This window comes from Entelurus aequoreus, linkage group LG07, assembly GCF_033978785.1.
Source record: "Entelurus aequoreus isolate RoL-2023_Sb linkage group LG07, RoL_Eaeq_v1.1, whole genome shotgun sequence".
In the NCBI taxonomy this organism is placed as follows: Eukaryota; Metazoa; Chordata; class Actinopteri; order Syngnathiformes; family Syngnathidae; genus Entelurus; species Entelurus aequoreus.
Genome location: NC_084737.1, coordinates 65,516,082 through 65,541,619, shown reverse-complemented (window position 1 = coordinate 65,541,619; position 25,538 = coordinate 65,516,082). Strand labels below are relative to the sequence as shown.

The 25,538-nt window shown below is 44.4% G+C and overlaps 1 protein-coding gene across 1 annotated transcript; it reads left to right on the top strand.

Moving 5' to 3' along the window:
* Window positions 1-6,468: 6,468 nt before the first annotated feature.
* LOC133654169 (uncharacterized) lies at window positions 6,469-25,361 on the top strand. Its single transcript, XM_062054259.1, has 8 exons — window positions 6,469-6,871; window positions 17,091-17,129; window positions 17,496-17,801; window positions 17,950-18,255; window positions 20,083-20,397; window positions 20,469-20,618; window positions 21,458-21,531; window positions 21,757-25,361. The coding sequence occupies exons 1-7, from the start codon at window positions 6,841-6,843 to the stop codon at window positions 21,499-21,501; spliced, it is 1,191 nt and encodes a 396-aa protein (XP_061910243.1). The 5' UTR covers window positions 6,469-6,840; the 3' UTR covers window positions 21,502-21,531; window positions 21,757-25,361.
* The last annotated feature ends 177 nt before the right edge of the window (window positions 25,362-25,538 follow it).

The following is a 25,538-nucleotide window of genomic DNA, read 5'->3' as shown; positions in this document are numbered from 1 at the left end:
TCTGGTGAGTCAATGACACCATTTCTTCGAACATAAGCATGAGTAAACATACTGTATTGCTCAGAGAGGACCAGGATGTTTTTTATGATAGTTAGTTTTGTGTTTGTGTTTTTTTTGTTCTTTTATTACTGCAAACAGTATGTTTGCACATTGTATAATTTAACACGTTCATAGCAGTGATAACAACCCGAAATATGTTTTTGTGCTCACAATGATTCACAAAGGAAGGTCTGATAAGTTCTACCATACAAAAAGGAAAGGAAGAACTTGTGAGTAAACACTGATAAACAAGAAGGACATTAAGTAACCTGGAAAATGTTGGTCTTGGTTGCTTTTTATTAGTCATTGTGCATGTTCTCCCCGTGACTGCGTGGGTTCCCTCCGGGTACTCCGGCTTCCTCCCACCTCCAAAAACATGCACCTGGGGATAGGTTGATTGGCAACACTAAATTGGCCCTAGAGTGTGAATGTTGTCTGTCTATCTGTGATGGCCCTGCGATGAGGTGGCGACTTGTCCAGGGTGTACCCCGCCTTCCGCCCGAATGCAGCTGAGATAGGCTCCAGTACCCCCCGCGACCCTGAACGGGACAAGCGGTAGAAAATGGATGGATGGACTACAAATGCAAAAATTAAGTAATATGTTTTAAAATAGTACCTACAACTACAAATGCTTGGTTGTAGATGACCTCAATATATCTTACTAGACATCATTGGGTCCGTGGGTTACAATACATAAATACACAACGCACACTCATAAGTAAAAGCCCAAACTAAGATTTACCAAGGCAACGAAACATAACATTCTTACTGAAATTTAATGGGAATATCTTAATATATGTGACCACCATTAGAAATTCTAAAAAAGTCTCGAAATATCAAAACACTTTTTACATGAAGCTCCTCACAATAAACTGACTGAAACAGTCTTACAAATAAATAGTGTGCTTGTAATAAATATGGCATACTGTTAAAGTAGTTTACACTGTTTTCAGCACTAAAGGTTCTCGTGTGTGTCATTTGGTGCCCCCTGCTGCTTTGCATGTATACCAGCCCTACTCACCCAATTACAATAATTCAAAAATTTCCCTGCTGATTATTCTAATTTATTTTCTTTTATTTGGACATAGGGCTGTCAAAGTTTAAGCGTTAACACATGCAATTAATCACTAAAAATGTTTGCATTAATCATGTTTAAATGCAGATTAATTGCTCAATTTATTTTGAGCGCTCAACATGCTCTTTTACCTTAACCGCACATAGTTACCTGAAAGGTGTGGGTTATTATACAGTCAGTGATCAGTAGTGATCTGCGATACCATTGATTTTCTTTCCGATTAAGTAGAGTAAAATTCAATGTGATACCGATCCAATACCGATACTTTGTGCAAATATGCCTAATGTGTGGTAAAATTAATAAAGCAGTGTATTTCAAGTGTTGCTGATCTTGGGGAGTCATCTTGAAATGATATCAAATAATAGGGCGAAACAAATGACGTTATTCTGCACTGATTGTGTTATCTCAGTTGTTCTCAAATTTTTTTCACTAAGTACCACCTCAGAAAACACTTGGATTTCCAAGTACCACCATAATGACCAACAGCAAAATACAGTAGCCTAAATATTCCATTCAAAATAAGGCATGTTTTTCTTAAACAAGTATATTTAATATATTTGGCCACTGTAACATTACACACAGTTTGAACAGTAACACTGTTCACACCACTGGTGACCATGTCAATGCATACACCAGTGCACACTGCACAGATAAGTGGTGTGCTATAGATGGCTAATTTCACTTCAAAATACACCCAGATGTGATTTTAGATAAACCAGAGTAATTTGCATATATTGCAGCAACAAATACTCTTAACATTGAAGCATGTTTTCAAAAATAATTGAAAAACAAAACAAAATATTGCGGCATGGAACTCCAGACCTCCTTGTGGAGGAGTTCAAGTACCTCGGAGTCTTGTTCACGAGTGAGGGAAGAGTTGATCGTGAGACCGACAGGCGGCGTCTTCAGTAATGCGGACGCTGTATCGATCCGTTGTGGTGAAGGAGCTGAGCCAGAAGGCAAAGCTCTTAATTTACCGGTCGATCTACGTTCCCATCCTCACCTATAGTCATGAGCTTTGGGTTATGACCGAAAGGACAAGATCACGGGTACAAGCGGCCGAAATGAGTTTCCTCCGTCGGGTGGAGGATCTCTCCCTTAGAGAGAGGATGAGAAGCTCTGCGATTTGGAAGGAGCTCAAAGTAAAGCCGCTGCTCCTTCACATCGAGAGGAGCCAGATGAGGTGGTTCGGGCATCTGGTCAGGATGCCACCCGAACGCCTCCCTGGGGAGGCGTTTAGGGCACGTCCGACCGGTAGGAGGCCACGGGGAAACCCCAGGACACGTTGGGAAGACTATGTCTCCCGGCTGGCCTGGGAACGCCTCAGGATTCCCTGGCAGGAGCTGGACAAAGTGGCTGGGGAGAGGGAAGTCTGGGCTTCCCTGCTTAGGCTGCTGCTCCCGCGACCCCACCTCGGATAAGCGGAAGAAGATGGATGGATGCACCGCCAAAAGGCTTTTGACTCTGTTGATCACTCTGTTCTGATTGGTAAACTGGAAGCTATCGGCCTTGACAACAAGGCTGGATGCCCTCTTCTTTGGTGGGAAGAGAGCAGGCGGTGGAGGTTAATGGTACCATGTCCCCTGCCTTCCCGATAACTTGTGGTGTTCCTCAAGGAAGCATACTAGGACCCCTGTTGTTCCTACTATACATATATATACAACATGGCATTTGCTTGCGAGTCCAACTTGTTCCTGTTCGCGGATGACTCGGCTCTCCTTGTCTCAGACAGGGACAAGTTGCAGGTTGTAAAGGCTCTTAGTTCCGAGTTGAATAACATCTGCACCTGGCTCAATGACAAGAAACTATCAATACACCTGGGTAAAACCCAATCCGTCCTTTTTGGGTCAATTCCCAACCTCAGCAAAGTAGATAACTGCATAGTCAAAGTGGGTGACTATGTTATTACAAACAAAAACGATATTACCCATCTTGGGTGCATCCTAGAGGTTAATCCGTCCAGAGAAAAACATTACTATTAAGGTTGTTAATAAAATCAACCAACAAATTCAGTTCCTGCACAGGGTCGCCCCGCTGGTGGGTACAGATACACTGAAGACTCATTCAACCCCACTTTGACTATGGAGTCCATGTCTGGTACCGTGACACCTCAAAGGCCCTTAAAAACCAAGCTCCAGACAGCCGAAAACAAACTGATTAGGCTTCTACTCAACCTTCCATCTGGGGCTCACCTCTCTGCCAACCATTTCCTTAGCGTGGGGTGGCTCTTGGTAGCCAACAGAGTACAACTTCTCGCAGTGAGCCTGGTGTACACGATACACTATACCACTAAAATACCCATGTACCTGTCTAGATACTTCCAAAACATAAAAGATGTTCACCACTACAACACCAGAAGTAGTTGTACAAATCACGTTCAACCTAGATTTGGCTTCCATATAAGCCGCTTTCAAAAGCCACCTACAGGCCGCGGCTACTTGTAAATGGGAATAGACAAAGCCTTTTCAATCAATCAACCAATCAAAGTTTATTTATATAGTCCTTAATCACAAGTGTCTCAAAGGGCTGCACAAGCCACAACGACATCCTCAGCTCAGATCCTACATCAGGGCAAGAAAAAACTCAACCCAATGGGCTACAATGAGAAACCTTGGAGGGGACTGCAGAAATGGGGACCCCCATATTGTTCTTGTCAAAAGTCTAGCAGCCACATTTTGTACCAACTGTAATTTTTTACTACTTTTTTCATTTTAAATCTTAATTTATTTTATTGCAGTATTGTTTGTCTTTTGAACCCATTCTGCACAGTACTGGGTTATATCTGTATGTTGTTTTTTAAATGTTTTTAAATGAGTTAAAAAGTATTTTAGTTGAAACAAGCTCAGGCTTTCTTGAATAATTTCCTTTTAGTTGACATTGTATCAGTGAATCCGTACTGTCAAGAAACTGTACCTGTTACATACGGCGGGGGAAGGAGACGACACCACAGCAGGGATCAGTTCAATAGGTTTATTGATACTGATGAATAGTTGGGGTGTGTATGCTACTCTACGTGAATGGTGCAAGACGATGTATAGAATTAACAATGTAAATGTTACCAGAGTTTGTTGTAAGTGCGTGTTGGATGAATCCTTCGTCAGACCAAAGGGGCAAGGCGAGAAAGCAGTCCGTGGGCAAGCGAGAGGTCGGGGGCTGGAGAGAGGCGACGAGGTCTGTGTCGAGGATCGAGGGGGGCAGTCCAAAATCCGGTGGGAAGTCGAGGCACACAGCTCGATCACGGGCAACAGAGGGAACACTGCTGGGAACACAGAGGACATAAGACACGAGCACAGGGAAAGCACAGAGAGAGCAAGTACGCAGAGGGAAGCCAGAGACGGGATGCTTACTACAAAGAGTGAATTACGTTCCGGCACTGGATCTTCGGGTCCGCTGGTTTGATTGATTGATTGAGACTTTTATTAGTAGATTGCACAGTACAGTACATATTCCGTACAAGTGACCACTAAATGGTAACACTCAAATACGTTTTTCAACTTGTACACATTAATCAATTCATGGTATAAATATATACTATCAGCATAATACAGTCATCACACAAGTTAATCATCAGAGTATATAAATTGAATTATTTACATTATTTAAAATCCGGGGGTTGGGATGTGGAGGGGGATGGGGCGGGGGTAGGTTTGGTTGATATCAGCACTTCAGTCATCAACAATTATATCATCTGAGAAATGGACATTGAAACAGTGTAGGTCTTATTTTGTAGGATATGTACAGTGAGCAGTGAACATAGTGAGCTCAGAAAGCGTAAGAACTGGTCTTTATTCCTTCTGCCCTCATCAGACCCAGGTCCGCTGATTGATGATTACGTGCAGGCGCGTGGCCGTGATGCGGCAAGAGCAAGCAGGGGCTTGTTCCGGCGCGCTTCTAGCAGATTGCGCATGCGCCGTGACAGTACCCTTTCTTTTAGAAACTTCGAATAAATGATTCAATCAATCGTTGTTTTTGAGGCAGCTGCTAGCAAGAATGCTACTATAGTAGTACATGACGAAAACGACTAGTTAGCTTTTCTGTCTTGCCTCTGGTGAGGGCGGTCGCATTTTTTCCTCTCCCTCTTTTCCCAGCTTGCTCTCTTTGTTTTTGTCTTGTCTGAACTTTTTTGAAGCCTCTTTCTTTGCGCTGTCCTCAAATCTAAATATCAGACATGGAAATGCTCAGCTGGACTCTCGACGCAATTGGCAAAATCTTTTCGATGAGGAAAAGAGGTTCGGGAGTGCCTGGCTGCCCTGATGGAACCATTGCTGCGGGGTACGTGAGAGATTCCTGGGATGAATGGAGAATCATGTGCCTCTCAGTCCTTTCCATCGAGGACGTGGAAGACATCTACCTATTTGGAACCGTGATCGCGGGGCACCTGCTGATTGGGCTGGGCATTGCTGTGGTGTATCGTCAAATTCATAAGACGATGGCAGCCACTCAAGGAGCCTGAAGGCTGTTCGTTGCTTGAATTGAATTTGAGAGCACCCAGCATGGACGAATAGAACAGACAAGTCATCGTTTTGTCTGCTCGCGGAAAACAAACATCCTAATCTACGATTTGACTCCCTCGAATGGCCTTGACGCTGTGAAAACTTGACCAGGCTGTTCTGAAAAACACCCCAGAGGACACCTCAATGATGGGCGCTTTTGACCTCCCTCCCTCCTCAACGACACCTGGAGTTGAACTTTTGTAGATCTTTTGTATAAAAACATTACATCATCACACCTAAGACAATTGGGCACACACACACGCACCCCCCTCCCCCACACTACGCCTTCACCTGCGCTTGTTTCCCCTCGGGGTGATGGTCGGATGGCAGCGCTTCATAGCAGCGGTCGCCTTCCAGGGCCCCAACTCCCTGCCCCTCTGTTGCGAGTTTGTCGTGATTAAATGTAACGTGTTTATGTGTGCATTGCATGGAGTTTTTTTCCCCACTCCAGATTAGGCCTCCTTAGGAGCCCAGTCTAGTTTGTATTTTTTTACTCATCTTTTTCCCCAGCGTTTGACCTTTTTCCCATCTTTTACGGGGCGCCTTGTGGTGACCCATCAGCGTTCCTGTTCTGTAACCCTGTACCCGTATGTGGGCTCTGTACCGAGGATGTCGTTGTGGCTTGTGCAGCCCTTTGAGACACTTGTGATTTAGGGCTATATGATTGATTGATTGATGTACACTGTTCGTTTGTCTAATCTTGAAGGGTTTTGTGCTGAAAACAAAGTTTTGTTGTACTTGTGCAATGACAATAAAGACCTATCCGATCTAAACTATCTCTAAAACATTAATCGCGATGAATCACAATTCAAAACTGTGATTAATAGAATTAAACCTGGAGGCGCTTCGGTGTATGCTGACCTCTGCCGGCCACTTCGGGAACGGCTAATCACCTGGGCGGGATAAACTCTACTTTTGACGGCATGCTGTCTACCAACGTAATCTTGACAGATAAGAGTACTTTGACAGCCATACTATCGACACTTGGAGCGCATTGACGTCACTTTATTCATGTCGGCGATGTTCGTAGCCGCTGGTTACAGCCATCCCGTACGGGCCACTTTGCTAAAGTTACCTCCGAGTGAGCTAGCACGCTTCGACTAGCCTTCATCGTCGGCCCGGCTAGCTCATGTCTTGTGCGGCTTGGAGCGTCCAAAAGCCTGCGACATCACCCCCGCCACACCGGGTGCCTCTCCCACGCCGCTGTTTGATGGAAGGGTGAGGGGGGAAACAATGTTAAGATTCCTCCACATTGTGCTAACAGGTAAGCTAAGGCTGCTAACCAATGCTAAAATCCAGCCAGCAGGTCAGTGATTTATAGCATTTTAAATGACGTCATTTAGGCATTTTTACATGACAGTGTTGTATTTGTTTGGTGCTAATGACTCGTCTTACTTAAAAAGTACTGGTTACAGTATTTGTGTATTGATACACAAAATGGTTCTCAAACTTTTTTCACCAAGTGCCCTCTCAGAAAACACTTGGCTCTCCAATGATCAACATTAAAATACGATAGCGTAGTAGACCTGAGTATTCATTAAAAACAATGGAGAGCTATTATTTAACAAGTATATTCAATAGGGCTGTGAATTTTTGGGTGTCCCACGATTCGATTCAATATCGATTTTTGGGGTCACGATTCGATTCAAAATCTTTTTTTTTTTTTCAATTCAACACGATTCTCGATTCAAAAACGATTTTTTCCCGATTCAAAACGATTCTCTATTCATGCAATACATATGATTTCAGCAGGATCTACCCCAGTCTGCTGACATGCAAGCAGAGTAGTAGATTTTGGTAAAAAGCTTTTATAATTTTAAAGGACAATGTTTTATCAACTGATTGCAACAATGTAAATTTGTTTTAACTATTAAATGAACCAAAAATATGACTTGTTTTATCTTTGTGAAAATATTGAGATGCGATGCAAGTGTAAGCCACCGTGACACTATTGTTCATTTTTTTATAAATGTCTAATGATAATGTCAATGAGGGATTTTTAATCACTGCTATGTTGAAGTTGTAACTAATGTTGATACTGTTGTTGATGATATTCATTTTTGTTTCACTACTTTTGGTTTTTTCTGTGTTGTGTTTGTGTCTCCTCTCAATTGCTCTGATGAATTTAGACAGAAGAGATTTACGAGGGTAAAATTTGTGAATCATTTTGACGTGTGACATGATTTTAACTTCATTTGGGATAAGAATCCATCTCAGTGGCCTAGTGGTTAGAGTGTCCGCCCTGAGATCGGTAGGTTGGAGTTGAAATCCCAGCCGAGTCATACCAAAGACTATAAAAATGGGACCCGTTTCCCTCCCTGCTTGGCACTCAGCATCAAGGGTTGGAGTTGGGGGTTAAATCACCAAAATGATTCCCGGGCGCGGCGCCGCTGCTGCCCACTGCTCCCCAAGGGGATGGGTCAAATGCAGAGGACAAATTTCACCACATCTAGTGTGTGTGTGACAATCATTGGTACTTTAATCTTATAATCTGTTATGTTTTAAAATTAATATTAGGCAAGGAGTTTCTCCAGGACACAACACTTTTTGGTGGACAAGTTCTATTAGAATTGATTGTGTTCCTTATGTGTTTATTATTACATTTTAACCAATAAGTTTCTTCCAGCAACCTGCTTTGAGAAACTTACGCCATCTGTTCATCCCGTAGAGAATACTTAAAGAGCTGAAGAAGCTGGACTGAAATGCCATTTATAAATTAAATAAATGATAAATGGGTTATACTTGTATAGCGCTTTTCTACCTTCAAGGTACTCAAAGCGCTTTGACAGTATTTCCACATTTACCCATTCACACACACATTCACACACTGATGGCGGGAGCTGCCATGCAAGGCGCTAACCAGCAGCCAACAGAGGCAAAGGGTGAAGTGTCTTGCCCAAGGACACAACGGACGTGACTAGGAAGGTAGAAGGTGGGAATTGAACCCCAGTAACCAGCAACACTCCGATTGCTGGCACAGCCACTCTATCAACTTCGCCACGCCGTCCCATTTATCAATCTTTTATAATCAATAGGATTCATGTCAACAAATCTATTATATGTACAATGAACGTCCATTTCTGTCAAAAAATTTTGAAAAAAATGATTTTTTTTTTCTTTTGAAATTTTCTTGTAGTCAGACGATATTTTCGGTATATTAGATGGGATTTTTACCAGACATGTTTCGACTGTAATTTGTAAGTTTCTTCCGAAGGGTCGCCTGACCACTGTGATGTATTGCCTGTCAGCTCCCTGCCCCATTGACCATCAAATGGCTGGGGGCGGGTGGGGGATAGTCTGCTTGGTTGGCCACGCCTATAGAACAGCTGATAGGCAACATGTCACAGCAGTCCGGTGCCCCTTCTGAAGAAGACTGCAGATGACAGTCGAAACATGTCAGGTAAAAAATCCCTCTAATATGCTGACAATATTGTCTGACTACGAGAACATTTGAAAAGTATATGGATAAGAAGACATAAAGTTTTTTGAGCAAAAAAAAAAGGATATTGTTTGTGGAAAAAGATCTTGTTTCTATGTGAAGTATATTGATTGTTCCGAACAATATATATGTGTGGAAAGAAGTTATGTTTGAAAGCCAACTTCCATGAATCCAGAGGTTGTTTATTCCGTTTTTGTGGTAATGCTGCTGTGTCCTGACTAAAATAAGAATGTAACAATCAGATCACATGAAAACAGCCAACACAATATAAGTCATTGTGCTATAGACATAATAATACTAATACTATAGACATACATAACACTAATAATAAATACGATACAAAATACTGACCCCACACAATGTTAAATCAGTGATGAATACTGGTTATCAGTATCAGTTTTATTTTACCCACTAATATTTGTATTTCAGTTTACTATCCATCCATCCATCCATTTTCTACCGCTTGTCCCTTTAATATATTTAATTTAAGATATTTTATCACTACAAGCCCACCGAACACCTTTGTTTACGTGATTTCTCTCTGAGCTATAAATCTACCGTGAATATTCTGTCCTTCCCTTTAACAAAGACTTATCAGCTAATGTAGGCAGTGGACGTGGCACAGAAGCTCATAATTTGTCAACTGAGTTGTCAATCCACTTTGAAATAAGACTGGTGTTTCTGAGTGATACAAATGTCATGTAGAAAGGGAATATGCTGAGATATACATAAACATATGCAAAAAACAAAATAATTTCAGTTGTGTGTGTGTGTGTGAGGTTTTCAGTAGTGTGAATGAGAGAAAACATTTTAGTTGTGTGTGTGTGTGAAAGGATTTCAGTAATGTGTATGAGAGTGTTTCAGTAATGTGTGTGAGAGAAAAACATTTCATTAGTGTGTGTGAGTGTGTTTCAGTAGTGTGTGTCAGTGAAAAACATTCAGTTGTTTTTGCAAAAGCTTTTCAGTAGTGTATGTAAGAGGTAATTCTGAATAATGTCCTGTAGAGGTCGTTCCCTACCCGTTCCACTGATATTACATCAAGAGTCAGTCGTGCCGTTTCACCAAGCCTTTTAATCACCATGTGTTACAAGTTATAATATCCAGTACAATCTTTTCAGACGTGTCTCTCTCTCTCCTCTCCTCCTCCGCTGGCCGCTCACTGTTAAAGACAACAGATGATCAGATTAACACGTACCACCTGCGAAATCTAATCACCTGCCAGCTGCGTCTCGCCGTCCCGCACATGCCCCGCCCCTAGTCGACGGCGCTCCGCCCTCAACACCATCGACTGAGGCGGTGACCTTTTGCTCCTGCAGTGCGCTAATCACAACCTCCTCCCACATACCTCCACCGCCAGACTTAGGCCGGGACATCATCCGGCCGCGCCAACTCCCCCCCCACGCCCCCCTGGGAGCGGGAGAGGAAGTCTGCCACGGCCATCTGCGCCCCCGGCCTATGGATCACTCTGAAATTGTAGGGTTGTAAAGCGAGATACCACCGGGTGATCCGCGGGTTGGCATCCTTCATGCGGTGGAGCCACTGGAGGGGCTTGTGGTCCGAGCAGAGGCTGAACGGGCGTCCCAGCAGATAGTACCGGAGGGCACCGACCGCCCACCGGATGGCGAGGCTCTCTCTTTCCACCGTACTGTATCTGGCCTCCCTTTCCGATAGCTTTCTGCTGATGTACAGGACCGGGTGGTCGGTGCCCCCCCCCCCCCCCCCCCCCCCCCCCCCGCTGCTGGGATAAAACGGCTCCCAGTCCTCTGCCCGACGCGTCCGCCTGCAAACAAAATGGGATAGAAAAATCAGGCATGCACAGTACCGGCTCCTCGCAAACTGCTTTCCTCACCTTCTCGAATGCCTGCTGGCACTGCCCCGTCCACTGGACCAGATCTGGAGCACCTTTTCGGGTGAGGTCAGTTAGTGGGCTGGTCAGGTCCGCAAACCGGGGAATGAACCTCCGGTAGTAGCCCACCAACCCTAAAAACTGCCTCACCTCCTTTTTCGTCTTTGGGGTCGGGCAGGCCGCAACTGCTGCGTTTTTTTCTACCTGAGGCCGCACCTGACCTTCCCCCAAGTGGTACCCCAGATACTGTACCTCCCTCCGGCCAACCGCGCACTTCGCCGGGTTGGCGGTGAGCCCCGCCCGCCTCAGGGACTCGAGCACCGCCCCCACCCTCTGCACATGCTCCGCCCAGCTGTTCCCCTGGATGATGACATCATCCAGATAGGTGGCAGCATATGCAGCGTGGGGCCGCAGCACCCGGTCCATGAGTCTCTGAAATGTGGCGGGCGCACCGAACAAGCCGAACGGAAGGGTCACGAATTGGTATAAACCTTCCGGAGTGGAGAATGCCGTTTTTTCCTTAGACTCTGGAGACAAGGGAATCTGCCAGTAGCCCTTAGTCAAATCCAGTGTCGTAAAAAACAGAGCAGTGCCCAACCGGTCCAGGAGCTCGTCGACCCGGGGAATTGGATATGCGTCAAAACGTGACACATCATTTACCTTGCGGTAGTCCACACAGAACCGCACAGACCCATCTTTCTTCCCCACCAGAACTATGGGGCTGCACCACGCACTGTGTGACTCTTCTATCACTCCCAATTCCAGCATGGCTTTTAATTCTTCCCGAACTACTTTGCGCTTGTGTTCGGGCAGCCTATAGGGCCGAGACCTCACCGTCACGCCTGGGCTGGTCTTTATGTGATGCTGGGTGAGAGTCGTGCGGCCTGGCAGGGGGGAGAACACGTCAGCAAAATGCTGCTGCAATTTGGCCACGTCTGCTTTCTGTGACGGCGTCAGATGATTATCACAGCGGAGAGGAAAGGGCCGGGGGGAGGGGGGAACCTCCGGCCCCAGCTCCTCGCCCTCCGCTATCGCCGTCACCATGGAGACAGGCTCCGCTTCCCTCCACCCTTTTAGTAGGTTGAGGTGGTATATTTGTGTTGCCCCACCCCGGTCAGACCGCCTGACCTCGTAATCCACGTCACCTACTCGTCGTGTGACCACAAAGGGTCCCTGCCACCTGGCGAGTAATTTGGAGCTGGATGTTGGGAGTAATACAAGTACTTTCTCTCCCGGTGAAAATTGTCTGAGTTTCGTCCCCTTGTTATACAGGCGCTGCTGACGTTCTTGGGCTTGGAGCAAATTCTCACGTGACAAGTGCCCCAAAGTGTGGAGTTTTGCTCTCAAGTCCATGACGTACTGAATTTCATTTTTACTGGGGCTTGGACCTTCCTCCCAGCTTTCTTTAACTAGGTCCAGTACCCCGCGCGGCTTCCTGCCGAACAACAGTTCAAATGGAGAAAATCCTGTTGAGGCCTGTGGAACCTCCCGCACTGCAAATAACAGGGGATCCAACCATTTATGCCAATTTGGTTTGTCCTCGTGTACGAACTTCCGGATCATGGATTTCAAGGTTCTATTCAACCGCTCTACCAGCCCATCCGTCTGCGGGTGGTAAACGCTGGTCCGAATAGATTTGATCCCCAATAATCCGTACAGCTCCTTTAACGTGCGTAGGGATGATACTCGAAACCGGTTTTCCCGGTTGTTCGATAAGAAAAGAACCGAGTCCTCGGACTCGAATCCCTTTTTAAAAACCTGTACCCGTTATCGAGACCACTATAGTAAAGAAAAAGAGTTGGTTCTATATTCGAACCCCTCGGAACGAATCCCGTCCCGACCAGAAATGCTCCGTGTGACATCACAAGAAATCAGTCACGTAGCTCGGTCATTAAGCGCAGATAGCGAAAGCAGGAAAAAAATGGACGGGAAAAAGTGCTTCAAGGTGTAATAAAGTTCAAAACAAAAGGTATAATCCAATGAATAACTTTACTGGGAGATTTGAGCAGACTACAAACACATGACGAACACTTTTACGACCAACCGGAAACATAGCAACGCACCTCCTTTACGGCAGCTGTCGCAACGTTCTTATAGCAACCGCAGCACATACATATATGACATGAACTTTTGTTTTTCTTTCCTTGTAAACAAAACAAAATCACACTGTATATGTGTTGTCTGTCTAATTATAAATAATGCAGACGAGGCGTGTTGGCTGAGTTCTTGACGTTTACTTTCACGGGTGACGACATGCAACAACACTTTTCGGGGCTACCGCGCATGCTCGTCACTCCCGTTGCATGATGGGTAGTGTAGTTGTTATATTCCCTAGCTCATAATATCTTTCCCCCTATAAAGAAATAATGTTAACTCAATAAAGTGTATTTCTTTTTTTAGCTTTAACTTTTCATTTTTTAGCATTGTAACCACATTTGCAAACAACTTTTCTCTTCATAGAATTTTCTTTCTTTCTTTAAAGTGCAAAAATGTCAAAGCATCATAACAAACAGTTATGTCAAATAGCAGCAGAATTGCACTTTTTGGAGAGCTGTATTATTTCCAGTTTTGTGCCCAAGGGACTGATTTTATTTAACACTAGTATTATTTATACACCTATAGTGATCACAGAGACAGGTTGTTTTTGTGTTACCTTATATATTTGTTTTTCTGAAAAATCCCACTTAATATACTTTGGGTAACAACAGTCAATATTTTTATTTTTTATTTTTTTAGGGGGGCAACAGTCAATATTTATTTATTTTTTAGATTAAATTGTTTTCTTATATAATAAAAGTGAGCTTTTGTTAAACCAAATATTGTGTGTTTTTTTCCATATACAACAACCTATCTGGACTCGATAAGAGAATCGATAAGGAATCGGTTCGATAAGAGGATTCGATAATAGACTCGAACTCGATAATTTCTTATCAAACATCATCCCTAAACGTGCGTGACATAAAGGACGTGCCCTGGTCAGTTAGAATCTCTTTCGGGATTCCAACTCGGGAGATAACTTGAAATAGTGCCTGCGCGACACTCTTTGCAGAGATGGAGCGCAGCGGCACTGCTTCGGGATAGCGCGTTGCATAATCCACCAGGACTAGTGCAAAGCGATATCCCTGGGTGCTCGGGTGAAATGGTCCGACGAGGTCCATGCCAATTCGCTCAAACGGGACCTCTATGAGTGGTAATGGCCGCAAAGGTGCTCTAGGGGTGGCCGCGGGGTTGACTAGTTGACAGTCCGGGCAGGCCGCGCACCAGCGGCGCATGTCTGCCCGAATGCCTGGCCAATAGAACCGGACCATTATCCGATTAAGTGTTTTACCATAACCCATGTGACCGGCCATCGGGTTAAAATGCGCCGCCTGGAAAATCATTTCCCGACGGCTTTTTGGCACCAACAATTGGGTGATTTCCTCCCCTGTCTGAGTGTCACGACTCACTCTGTATAATCTATCCCTAATCAATGCAAAGTGAGGGAAATCCCGCGCTATACCCGGGCGAACCCGCTGCCCATCAATTGAAATCACTTGGTCCCAGGTCGCGCGCAGAGTGTCATCTCGAGACTGCTCGAGTGGAAAATCATCCATGGGGCGCCATTGGGGAACCGGGGAAACCTCCTGCGAAGCCCCCGCCGGCTCCCCTTCCCCCTCCCCCCGGCAGCGTCGGATAATCTCGCGTCGCCGATGAGAACAGCGCGGACATTCCCTTTTCCTACCGGTCGTGAACGCACCCCTGCGCACTGCTTTATTAACCCGTTAAATCCCGCCCAATTTGTTCCCAAGATTAAGGAGTGCGCCAGGCGCGAATTTACAGCCACCTTAACACTATGTTTTTCCCCTTTAAAAAAAATGTCCACCGGCACGATAGGGTACTCGTGAATATCCCCATGCACACATTTAACCCGCACCCGTGTAGCTTTTCTCAACGCCCCGGGTCGGACCAGGTTTTGGTGAATCATGGACTGCTCGCAGCCCGAATCCACCATCGCCCGGTGTATACTCCCTTGTATCCTTACTGGTACATAGTATGTCTCTTCTGGCCCGGGGGAGGGTGCTGGAGGGTCGCCAACCCGGATCACCTGCCCCACTTCCATCGCTGGACACTCCCGCTGCAGGTGTCCTAGCCGCCCACACCTCCAGCACACCTGCCCCGGCATTCGAGGCGCCGTTTGCGGGGGAAACGCAGTGTCCGCAGCGGCCTGGCCCTGAGGAGGAGAAAGCAGACTTGGGTTGTGTCGTGGCCGTGCCCACGGCTGGACTCCTTCTGCTGGCAGCGCCCGCATCCTGCGCGGCGCCGGGACTGGCCGCTCCGCTCCTCTTGCAGCCTTCTCCTCCTTCCCCTTCTCCCGGTGTACGGCCAGGTGGTCCTCCGCCAAGGCTACCGCTGCTGCTACGCCTTGTGGCCGATGGTAGCGGACCCACGCTGACGTCCGCGCCGGGATTGCCTCCAGGAATTGTTCCAGGATGATCTGCTCGATCACCTCCTCTATTCCTCCGGGTTGTAGCCATCTGGTCGCCACGTCTCTCAGCTGTTGGCCCAGGGCAAAAGGCCGCTCCACTTGTCCGAGTCTCATGGTCCGGAACCGGCGTCTGTTGTCCTCTTTGGACCCTCCTGTCCGGTCCAACACCGCCCTCCTCATGTCCTGGTAGCTCACGCGGGACGCTGGTGGCAGGCTGAGCGCCGCTCGCTGCGCCTCTCCCACCAGCAACGGTAGCAGCCGCACCGCCCACTCTTCCTCCGGCCATGCGCATGCCTTCGCTGTCGCCTCAAACATGTCCATGAAACTTTGCGCGTCTTCTGTCTCTGCCATCCTGTGCATCCCCACCGTCGTCAATGTCGGCCTTGCTGCTGGGGTTGTCCCCGCTCCGGACCTTTCCGTGAGCGCTCGCAGGATCTGGCTCTGCTGTGCAATTTGGGCCTGCATCGCCTCATTCTGCCGGTGGTTCGCCGTCGACACCTCCGCCAAGAGCTGTCCCAGCGCCTCTATGGGGCTTGGTGACGACATCGCAGCCTTTCTTCTTTCACGTTGGGCGCCAGATGTAGAGGTCGTTCCCTACCCGTTCCCCTGATATTACGTCAAGAGTCAGTCGTGCCGTTTCACCAAGCCTTTTAATCACCATGTGTTACAAGTTATAATATCCAGTACAATCTTTTCAGACGTGTCTCTCTCTCTCCTCTCCTCCTCCGCTGGCCGCTCACTGTTAAAGACAACAGATGATCAGATTAACACGTACCACCTGCGAAATCTAATCACCTGCCAGCTGCGTCTCGCCGTCCCGCACATGCCCCGCCCCTAGTCGACGGTGGTCCGCCCTCAACACCATCGACTGAGGCGGTGACCTTTTGCTCCTGCAGTGCGCTAATCACAACCTCCTCCCACATGTCCCTAACGGTCCTTCGTAGTCACTCACCCTGTATTGTCAACACTTACGAGCAGGCAGCGTATGCACACACATGTAACAGCAGTCCAAGAGAAGCAACTAACAATTTGCAGTCATGTTGTTGTTATGATAGAATATACATTCAATAATAGCTAACGCTAGCTATCCACATTACTATTATTAGCTAACAACACATAAAGGTAATGTGTAATGTGTCATATACGTACGTAATTACAGCTTTACGTAGGAGAAGCCGAGAGGGCGGGATATACTGTGTAAAATACATTGGAAAGTTGGCGCCCTCTATGCATCTGTGTAAACGTTGCAAACAGCCCCTTTTAAAAAAAATGTTAAGTCAAAAAAATGACTGTACTTGAGTACGACCTACAGTCGTCAGATTGTAACGACTTCCATGTAAGGCTGATAAACCTTTGATAAGGGCGCGGGTCAAGTCATTACAATATTTAAATAAGTGATTCTTTGGTGTACCACTACATACACCCCACGTATCAGTACGTACCACAGTTTGACAATCACTGCACTAAAAGTTAAAGCATGGGTATAAAAATAACTCCACACGTTTGGCATACTTTTGCAGTTCTGTTGACTTCTGTACTATTTTAACTATTATTGAAGTCCATCTAGATTTCTAAAGCAGTGAAATAAACCTAACTGGTACACCATTAATGGGCTAAAATGGCAAATATATATAGGATGTATTGTCTTTTTATTTATGACTGCATTTCTAATGTGTGTCTGTTGTTGTAAATCTATTTGCCTGATGCTGATTGTGTTTGTCATCTTGTCAAAGGTCTTTTAGGTGTTCTGCGGGACAGAGTCACTGCCTTCGGTAAGCTTGGAGTTTGAGATTAAACTGCTTTCCACCACATGCACTCCTGAATAAAATCTTAAAACACATTTTGCTCTGGTGTATTGCAACCAGATTGGCAAGTACAGCATTAAAATGCAAAAAAAAATCTAATAGTCAGGAAGTTATTTAAAGCTGATGAAATATAAGCTGATGACATGTTTAAGACCATAGCCTTAGAAGGTGCAGATCTGCACCTTAAACTGGTTTAAATGCCATTTTTTGTCAGATATCCACAATGCCAAGACCTCAAAGGCAAAAAATCTTTCTATCATTGGGCAATGACACACTTGGCGTTTTGTTCAGTAGTGTACAATGAGTTCACTGTGTGTTATTTCTGCTCGACAGACAGCATCCGACTTGCAGATGGTGAGAACAAGTGTTCCGGGCGTGTTGAGATCCTTCGACACAACCAGTGGGGAACGGTTTGTGACCACGGCTGGGACCTCGTGGAGGCCAACGTGGTGTGTCTGGAGCTGGCCTGCGGCTTGGCGGAGTCTGCCCACCACCGAGGGTCTGGGCCTGGCAAGGGAGAGATCTGGCTGCGGCACATCCAGTGCTCGGGACATGAGTCCAGTTTGAACCGCTGTGCGGTCGTCCTCCATAGTAGCTCCCATTGCACACATGACAATGACGCAGGAGTAACATGCTCAGGTGAGACACGCTAGTACCAATTAGTTTTTAAAGAATTTGCGGAGAGACGCACTAATTTATAGACATCTTTCACACACACAATACTAGGGATTGATATGCTGTGATATACATCTTTCAGCTCAGTATTTACACATCTCTATGCCCACAGGTACACTTTTCATGCCCATCCTCTCCCTATTATCACCCTACAATGTGTTCTCTGCCGGGGAGGCAGTTCGCTTCAGCTGCAGCGTCCTGCTGGCTCACATCAGTGACTTCCACCTGTATAAGAACGGCCTGTCCAAACCCGTGGTGACTCAGAGGGTGGACCAAAGCCAGACCCGGGTGGAGCTGACCGTGTCCGACATTGAGACGTTCCAGCAGGGCAGCTATAGTTGTCGCTACAGTATCAGAGGCAGCTCGCCTTCTCAGTTGCTCGGCTCACCACCCAGCAACTCTGTCAACATTACTGTGGGTGAGTTACTTATTCGGTCAGGCTAAAACTATCAACCATTTACACTTTTTCTGCTGGTGGGGGCAATCGACTTCTTTGCTGGTTCCTGTCGCACTTTTTTGCCTTCACATTTTTTCAATCAATTTGAGCAGCTTGAAAGAGAGAAAAATAACTGCTAACCTAACTGCAGCTATGTTAAGAGGCAAAATGTGTCAATGGGAAAACGTCACAATTTGGGCAAATTTCAAACGGCTCGTTTGGAGAAAGTATGAAGGAAGGAAAGATTGTTTGATAAAGATCTCCACAATGTTTCCACGATTTGATTTCAAATTTTCGGGACTTATGTCAATCCCACATTCACTACAGCAGGTACCAATAAGTAAGAAACGTTGTTTTTTCGTAATGGGGTCCCTTTAATCGATTTATTGTTGCGGCCCAAGTGCCACATATGGTAAATGGGTTGTACTTGTACAGTATAGTGCTTTTCTACCTTTTTAAGGAACTCAAAGCGCTTTGACACTATTTCCACATTCACCCATTCACACACACATTCACACATTGATGGCGGGAGCTGCCATGCAAGGCGCTAACCAGGACCCATTAGGAGCAAGGGTGAAGTGTCTTGCTCAAGGACACAACGGACACACAAGTACAACCCATTTTACATATGCTCCAGCTGTTGTTGTATGTTTTGGTTTCTTAAAATTCTCGATCTTGTGTCTTGTAGTTATTAGAATCACAGATCAGTCTATTTCACTGCTTTTCCTAGGTAACAAATACTTGGCAATTCGAGGTCTGACTCCTTCTGTTTTAGTACATGAAAAGGACTGAAAGTAGCAAATGTAGTATTTTTTCAAGCCGATACAGATAACTTTCGGTTTCTAAAGACCGATACAGATACTGTACTCATATTATATACCTATTTATATGGCTTATATTAAAATTTTGATTTAAGTGTAGTCTGTGCAGCACACCTAGAGGTAAGATAGACTCAGACAAAGGTGGATTTGACAAACTGTACCTGTAGAGTTATTAGATCACCATTATGATGACGCAATGACTAACATCCCAACCATAAATCAGTTTTGAAGGGTATGTTTTTATTTCCATGTACCAGTGTGTGCAGGAGTGTGGCGATCACGTTGCATTTTGATAGCAAACGTACATCTGAAAAAGCAGCCGCTCAGAAGTACAAACCATGGCTTTGGGTGGTGTGGTGGCCATTGGGATCCATTGTCTTCAATGATGGTGGTAGGCGTCCAGCCGTTGCGCCATTATTTCCATGAAGAAATTGCAGATATCCTTGGCCCTAGGGTCATCAGTGTGCTTTTTTCATTTTTTGGATGCAGCGGCAGTAGGATCGGCCAATGGTTTTTCTTTGCTGCTGGCTTTGGGCAGCTTCTTGGTGACGCAAACATCTTCATAGGTTTTTGGACATGGGTTCTGGTGGCGTTTCGGAGTGGCTGATGAGACCTGATGTGTTTAAGATAGTTTTTATTTTTATGTGTTTGCTGGGCATTTGGTGCAGGCGGCATGTGGGCTGTCTTCCTCTGAAAGACAGCTGAATAAAATCCCGCAGGATCGACGCCATGTTTGTTTACACTGTGAGCTCAGGGGAATTTTAGGACCTCCTACAAGGTTGAAGCGCCGGATTTGTTCATCCTAACCCACCTACAGCTCCGTATGGGTAATCTCAACTCATTTGAGGAATATTTTTTTTATTTTATTGGTTGTATTGGTGTGACGTCACAAGACTGATAATTATCGCGTACTCCTAAATGTTGTTTGTAGAGGTGTGACATTCACTTTAACTTTCCTATTTTGTTTTCTTATTGTGTGTGGTCACAGTGGAGCTCCTGACTCCCCAACACTGGTACAACACGTCGTCTGACGCCCCGGCTGGTTCCGTCCTTAAGGGCCACAGTTTTAACATCACATGCTCCACACAGCAGGAGTACCCCGGAGGCTCCTTTCAGCTGCGGCTTATCCGCTCCAACGGCACGGTGCGGCAGTCTCTGCCGGCCCTCGCCCCTTCCGTCACTTTCACCTTCCCCAGCGCCCAAAGCTCCAATGAGGGCTACTACTACTGCCTGTATCGAGTGCAGCTGGGGGGGCGCACATTTATCTCCAGAGAGAGCCAGGCTCTGCCCATCGCTATAAAAGGTGACACTTTTATTTTTCACTTAGTGCTTGTGAACTTTGTTCTTCAATGTAAAACTAATTTTCCCTTTTAGACCCAGATCCAGTTCTGAGTCCAGTGGTGATCAGCTGGCTTGTTTCTGGTCTGACATTTGTTGTAGCTGTCATCATAATCGTCATTGTGGCCAAAGTGCTGTGCAACAAGGAAAAAAGGCCCTCTGAACTGGAGCGGGAAACCCGATCATGTAAGTTATATATGTATTCCCTTTCTTACACGCTACAGCAGGGGCGCCCATCGGGTAGATTGAGAGCTACCGGTCGATCGCAAAGGATGTGTCTGTCGATCACCAGCCAGCCATTAAAAAAAATAGACCTAAAAATTAGCAATTATCTCTCTTCACTATGACGCCACTTTCGTCACTTGATAGACAGTTACGGCACCCGAGCATCTTGTGAGATGACATTGGCTGCTGCGAGCTCAGTATGAAGAAAAAAGCGACCGGCAGGAACGGCAAAAGCAATTTTATTTCAACCGACTGTCTCGCCTTACCTGCTGTCAAACGATGCCATTTGTTTCAGTGTTGTTGCTAATTGCAATGCATAATGGTGTTGGCTTAGTTCCATTAAACTCATATGTTGTGTTGGACAGATTTTTGTTTTCCTTTTCCATCCATCCATCCATTTTCTACCACTCAAAAAGAGCCCAAGCCTGAGAATCGAACCCAGAACCTTCTCATTTTATGAAATCATATTCAGAAAAAGTTGCTTGTCTATCAATGAAATAATTGAATCAGTTCGGATTTCCATTATAGTGCATATGTTGGTTTTCGCAGTGCCGATGTTCGTGAATGCCCCTTGCTATGTGTGGGATTGGTTGAGACTCCAGCATCAGAGAAAGTTATACCTAAATTTCACACTAAAAGGGTGACTAGCCAAGGGCGCCATTGAAGCTAGAATTATCACTCATTGTAGTTATCCAAACAATTATGTCACTGTATTTACATATTGATGGGTTTATTTTTAATGGTGTATAGAGGCAAAAAAATATTTAAAAAAATCTGTAAATATCATTTTCTATCTACAGGTGTGGAAAACACATATGTTGCCTTATCAGTTAACAAGCTATGATGGCGTACGCAGGCTAGCGCATGGCTGAAGGTATGCAATGATTTTTTATGTTTTGTTGTGAATGAATTTAAGTTGATTGTAAATCTGTTTCATATTCCACATCTTGCTATTCTGCTGTTAATTGTTGCAAAAAAGCCACCCTGAAGTGTACTACAGCATTTACTTTGATGCACTGCAACAGTGAAATATTTAAAAGGGCAAAGAGAAATACAGAAAGTCATGGAGACTACAATAATCTCACTTTTTTTCTTTCAGTCGGCAGGGCCGAAATTCTGGTCATGCTGGATTCAGGCAGCAGAAGCTGTACCACAGAACCAAAAGGTCGGAATCCACAAAAACAACCAGTTCAGTACAGTCCGGATCATACCAGGTTTCTACTTGGTGATAATGTTGTTTTGGATTTCATAAAATGTTCAGATTTCTGTATCTAGCCATAAAAAACAAACATCTGAACACTTTGGGCCTTCTCTTTAGCCTGGTTCACCAAATGGCATTGCCAAGACAAATTACAGCGAACAAATGAAATGTCATCCCTGCTTTTAACGCATCCCAGTGAACACGACAAACACGTTGTTAGTGACACACTAGTGCAGGTGTCCTGATGACAGCATCTGTAAGCATCCCACAAACTGTTAAATCTAACCATGGGATTCTTTAGGTGTCTTCTTTACTGTGTTGATGTAGTTCGGTTTTATTTATGTTAAAGGGGTCAGATTATATGTCAAATCTACATTTAACACACCTCTTTGTGTTCTTTACAACCAATAATGGTACTCAAACATTGGTTTTAAAGAATCATCTTCAAGAACCTTGAAAACTACCGTAGTTGTTTCAGGGTCTGTCTTTTTTAGATGCAAATGATCTCCTCCACGTCTCGTCCCCTCCAGCTGACTGAGATTGTTTCCACGCCCCATTAGACATTTTTGTAGTTCTCAAGGTACGTTTTGTTGGCCTTACCAAAAAATACAAGATAGAATGATGTAAGTAAGTTAGAAAAATATAAGTTAAAACGGCAACAGGTACACGCTAATGCAGTGGTCCCCAACCTTTTTGTGATTGTGGACCGGTCAACGCTTGAAAATGTGTCCCACGGACCAGACCGGGGGTGGGGGGGTTTGTCAAGAAAAAAATACAATCATGTGTGCTTACGGACTGTATCCCTGCAGACTGTATTGATCTATATTGATATATAATGTAGGAACCAGAAATATTAATAACAGAAAGAAACAACCCTTTTGTGCGAATGAGTGTAATGGGGGAGGTTTTTTGGGTTGGTGCACTAATTGTAAGTGTATCTTGTGTTTTTTATGTTGATTTAATAAATAAAAAATAAAATTGTTTTTTTAATTTTCTATAATTTCTTGTGCAGCCCGGTCCCAATCGATCCATGGACCGGTACCGTGGTTGGGGACCACTGCGCTAATGTATCATTACAAATTGTCAAAACTACTGTTATTTGATTTACCGCTTCATTGTCTCCACAAAAAGTAGTTTTTGAAAAATCCTTTTGTATTTTGTCAGCAGAGGTTGGTAAAACCGCTCTCTGTGTTGTAGGCACATTGGCAGGAAACACAAAACTTTAAGCAGGCACTTCTTCAGACGAGGTTGATGTTTTGACCCGTGCTGGTTAATACAACAAATAACACAATTTTCGTTCAAACTACACACACGCGATGAGAAATAAAAATAGCTGACTCATTAAATCATTTACCTGGTATGGAGATATCCGCAGTTGGCGTATGTCACAAATCTGGGCAAATCTCAAACAGCTCGTTTGGAACAAGGCAACATTTATGACATTTATATGGATGCCAGATACAAAAAAAAAACAGCAAGAAAAGTGGATTTTGCAAAATATGACCCTTTTAAGATTATTTAGTCACACTCTGGCTTTCTGCATGCAGTAAGCACATGACCAAATATTTAACTTCAAACAGCTTGTTAATTCACATAAAAAAACTTGGTGTTCCTTAAAACGACCGAGAGGGACAAGCAATATGTTGGGTAGGGCCTTAATTTGCACCCCTGCTATGACGAGTGGTTAGTGGCACATATACAGATTTAACCTTTTGACTTGTTTAATTTAGGCCTGGCAGACTGGACTTTTGTTTCAACTGTTTTCAAACAATTTCTAAATGAATGTAAATCTCACATACCTTGCACTTCAGATGACTTAACGAGAGCCCTTTGTGTTCAAAGTGAGTGTTGTCTCAACTCAGTGTTAAGGCAGGCATCTCAACAGCTGCTACTTGTGGTTTTCAACATTTCAGTTGTTACTTGATTTATACTAATGACAAACACCACTGACATGTTGTATACTTCGGTTTTACACCTCAACTGTATTGTTTTTCTACCAAACCCGCCTAGGAAATGTCTATGTACTCCACTGTACTAAAACGTATTAAGTCACTCCTAATTAAAATGCGATTGTTGAGTTGAATGCATTTAAAGCTGTTTAATTGAGTATCATATGAAATATCAGAGCTTCATCACATTGCACACAGTTTTTTTTTTCCTTCTTTTGCTATTAGTTAAAACATTACATGTGTTGTTTGCATACTTGTGATCATGCAGTAACAAAAATAATCAAGCCACATTATTAGTTTTGTATCAAAACACCTGAATTATTGATACAGTGGAACAAATACTTTACTTTTCCTGACACAACAACACAGAACATTTTATAATTAAGTGCTTTTCCTTCCTTAACCACTTAGGCACTTATGTTTGTTTAAAAATAGTCAAACAGTATAAAGTGTGAAAACAGTGAACAATACCAATGAGCTCTACGTTCATGCAAAGATTTTGCACAATGAAGAAGCTTAGTGACACATTTTGGACACTTACTTAGATTACAAAGACATCATTAAACAAAATAAAACATTTTGGGATAAAATATATATGTCATCTTTAAGTAAAACAGCCCAATAAACCGGACTTGAGTTTTTTTCTTTCTTATGAGAATTACTGCAACTTATTGGTGTATGCATTCGTCTCCATACTGGAGAAGACAAGGTAGAGGAACACCGCTGCAATGAGGAAGAACACCAACTGGACCCAGAGTGGGACGAAGCGGGTTGACTCGGGTTGTGGAGGAGCCTCTCTAGATGTTTTGGGTGTTGAGTTAGTGTACGGATAGCCTTTGTTGTAAGTGTAGTGTCTATAGAGAGAACACAATAGGTGGTTGTTATACATTGTCAGTAACTTAGTGCTCATCTTGACCCAAAACAGTACAAAATGATGCCATCGTTCTGTGGACTGAAGTTACGTTTGATCTGAAACTTCAACACGCAAAAATGCGGTTTTTATTTTAGGTGGGAGACAAACTTACTCTGGTTCAGTTTCTCTTTCAGTCCACTCTGGTCTTGACCTCATGTGAAGCCTACTGTTGTAAAAAACAATACACACACATTAGTAATTAAAACTACAAATATACATTTAAATGAAAATTTGATGTAACTTACTTGTCCTCTGGAACATTACTCCGGGTCTATAAAAAGGACAAAAGATGATGTATTCAGTGCAGAAATGGACTATTAACCTACCGCAATTAGAAACGATGTTTAAGGCAAGCAAGAGGAAAAAATACATAGAACGATTGCTGGGCTGTAAATGATGTCACTTCCTGTTCGCCTCAGACTTAATCACATGGGTGTACACTATCGCCGGTCCGATATTTGGCATTTTGATGTTTATCCCTATCGGCCTCTTTTTTTTGGTATGGTTTTTGAATTTATTTTTTTTTCGGACTACATCAACAGATACAATATATACACATACAGTATGATGCAGTATTTAAAAATAAAATAAAAGGATAGGTTGATTGGCAACACTAAAATTGGCCCTAGTGTGTGAATGTGAGTGTGAATGTTGTCTATCTGTGTTGGCCCTGCAATGAGGTGGCGACTTGTCCAGGGTGTGCCCCGCCTTCCGCCCGAATGCAGCTGAGATAGGCTCCAGCACCCCCCGCGACCACTAACGGGACATGCAGTAGAAAATGGATGGATGGACTTTTGTACTTCTTGAACTCTTAAATC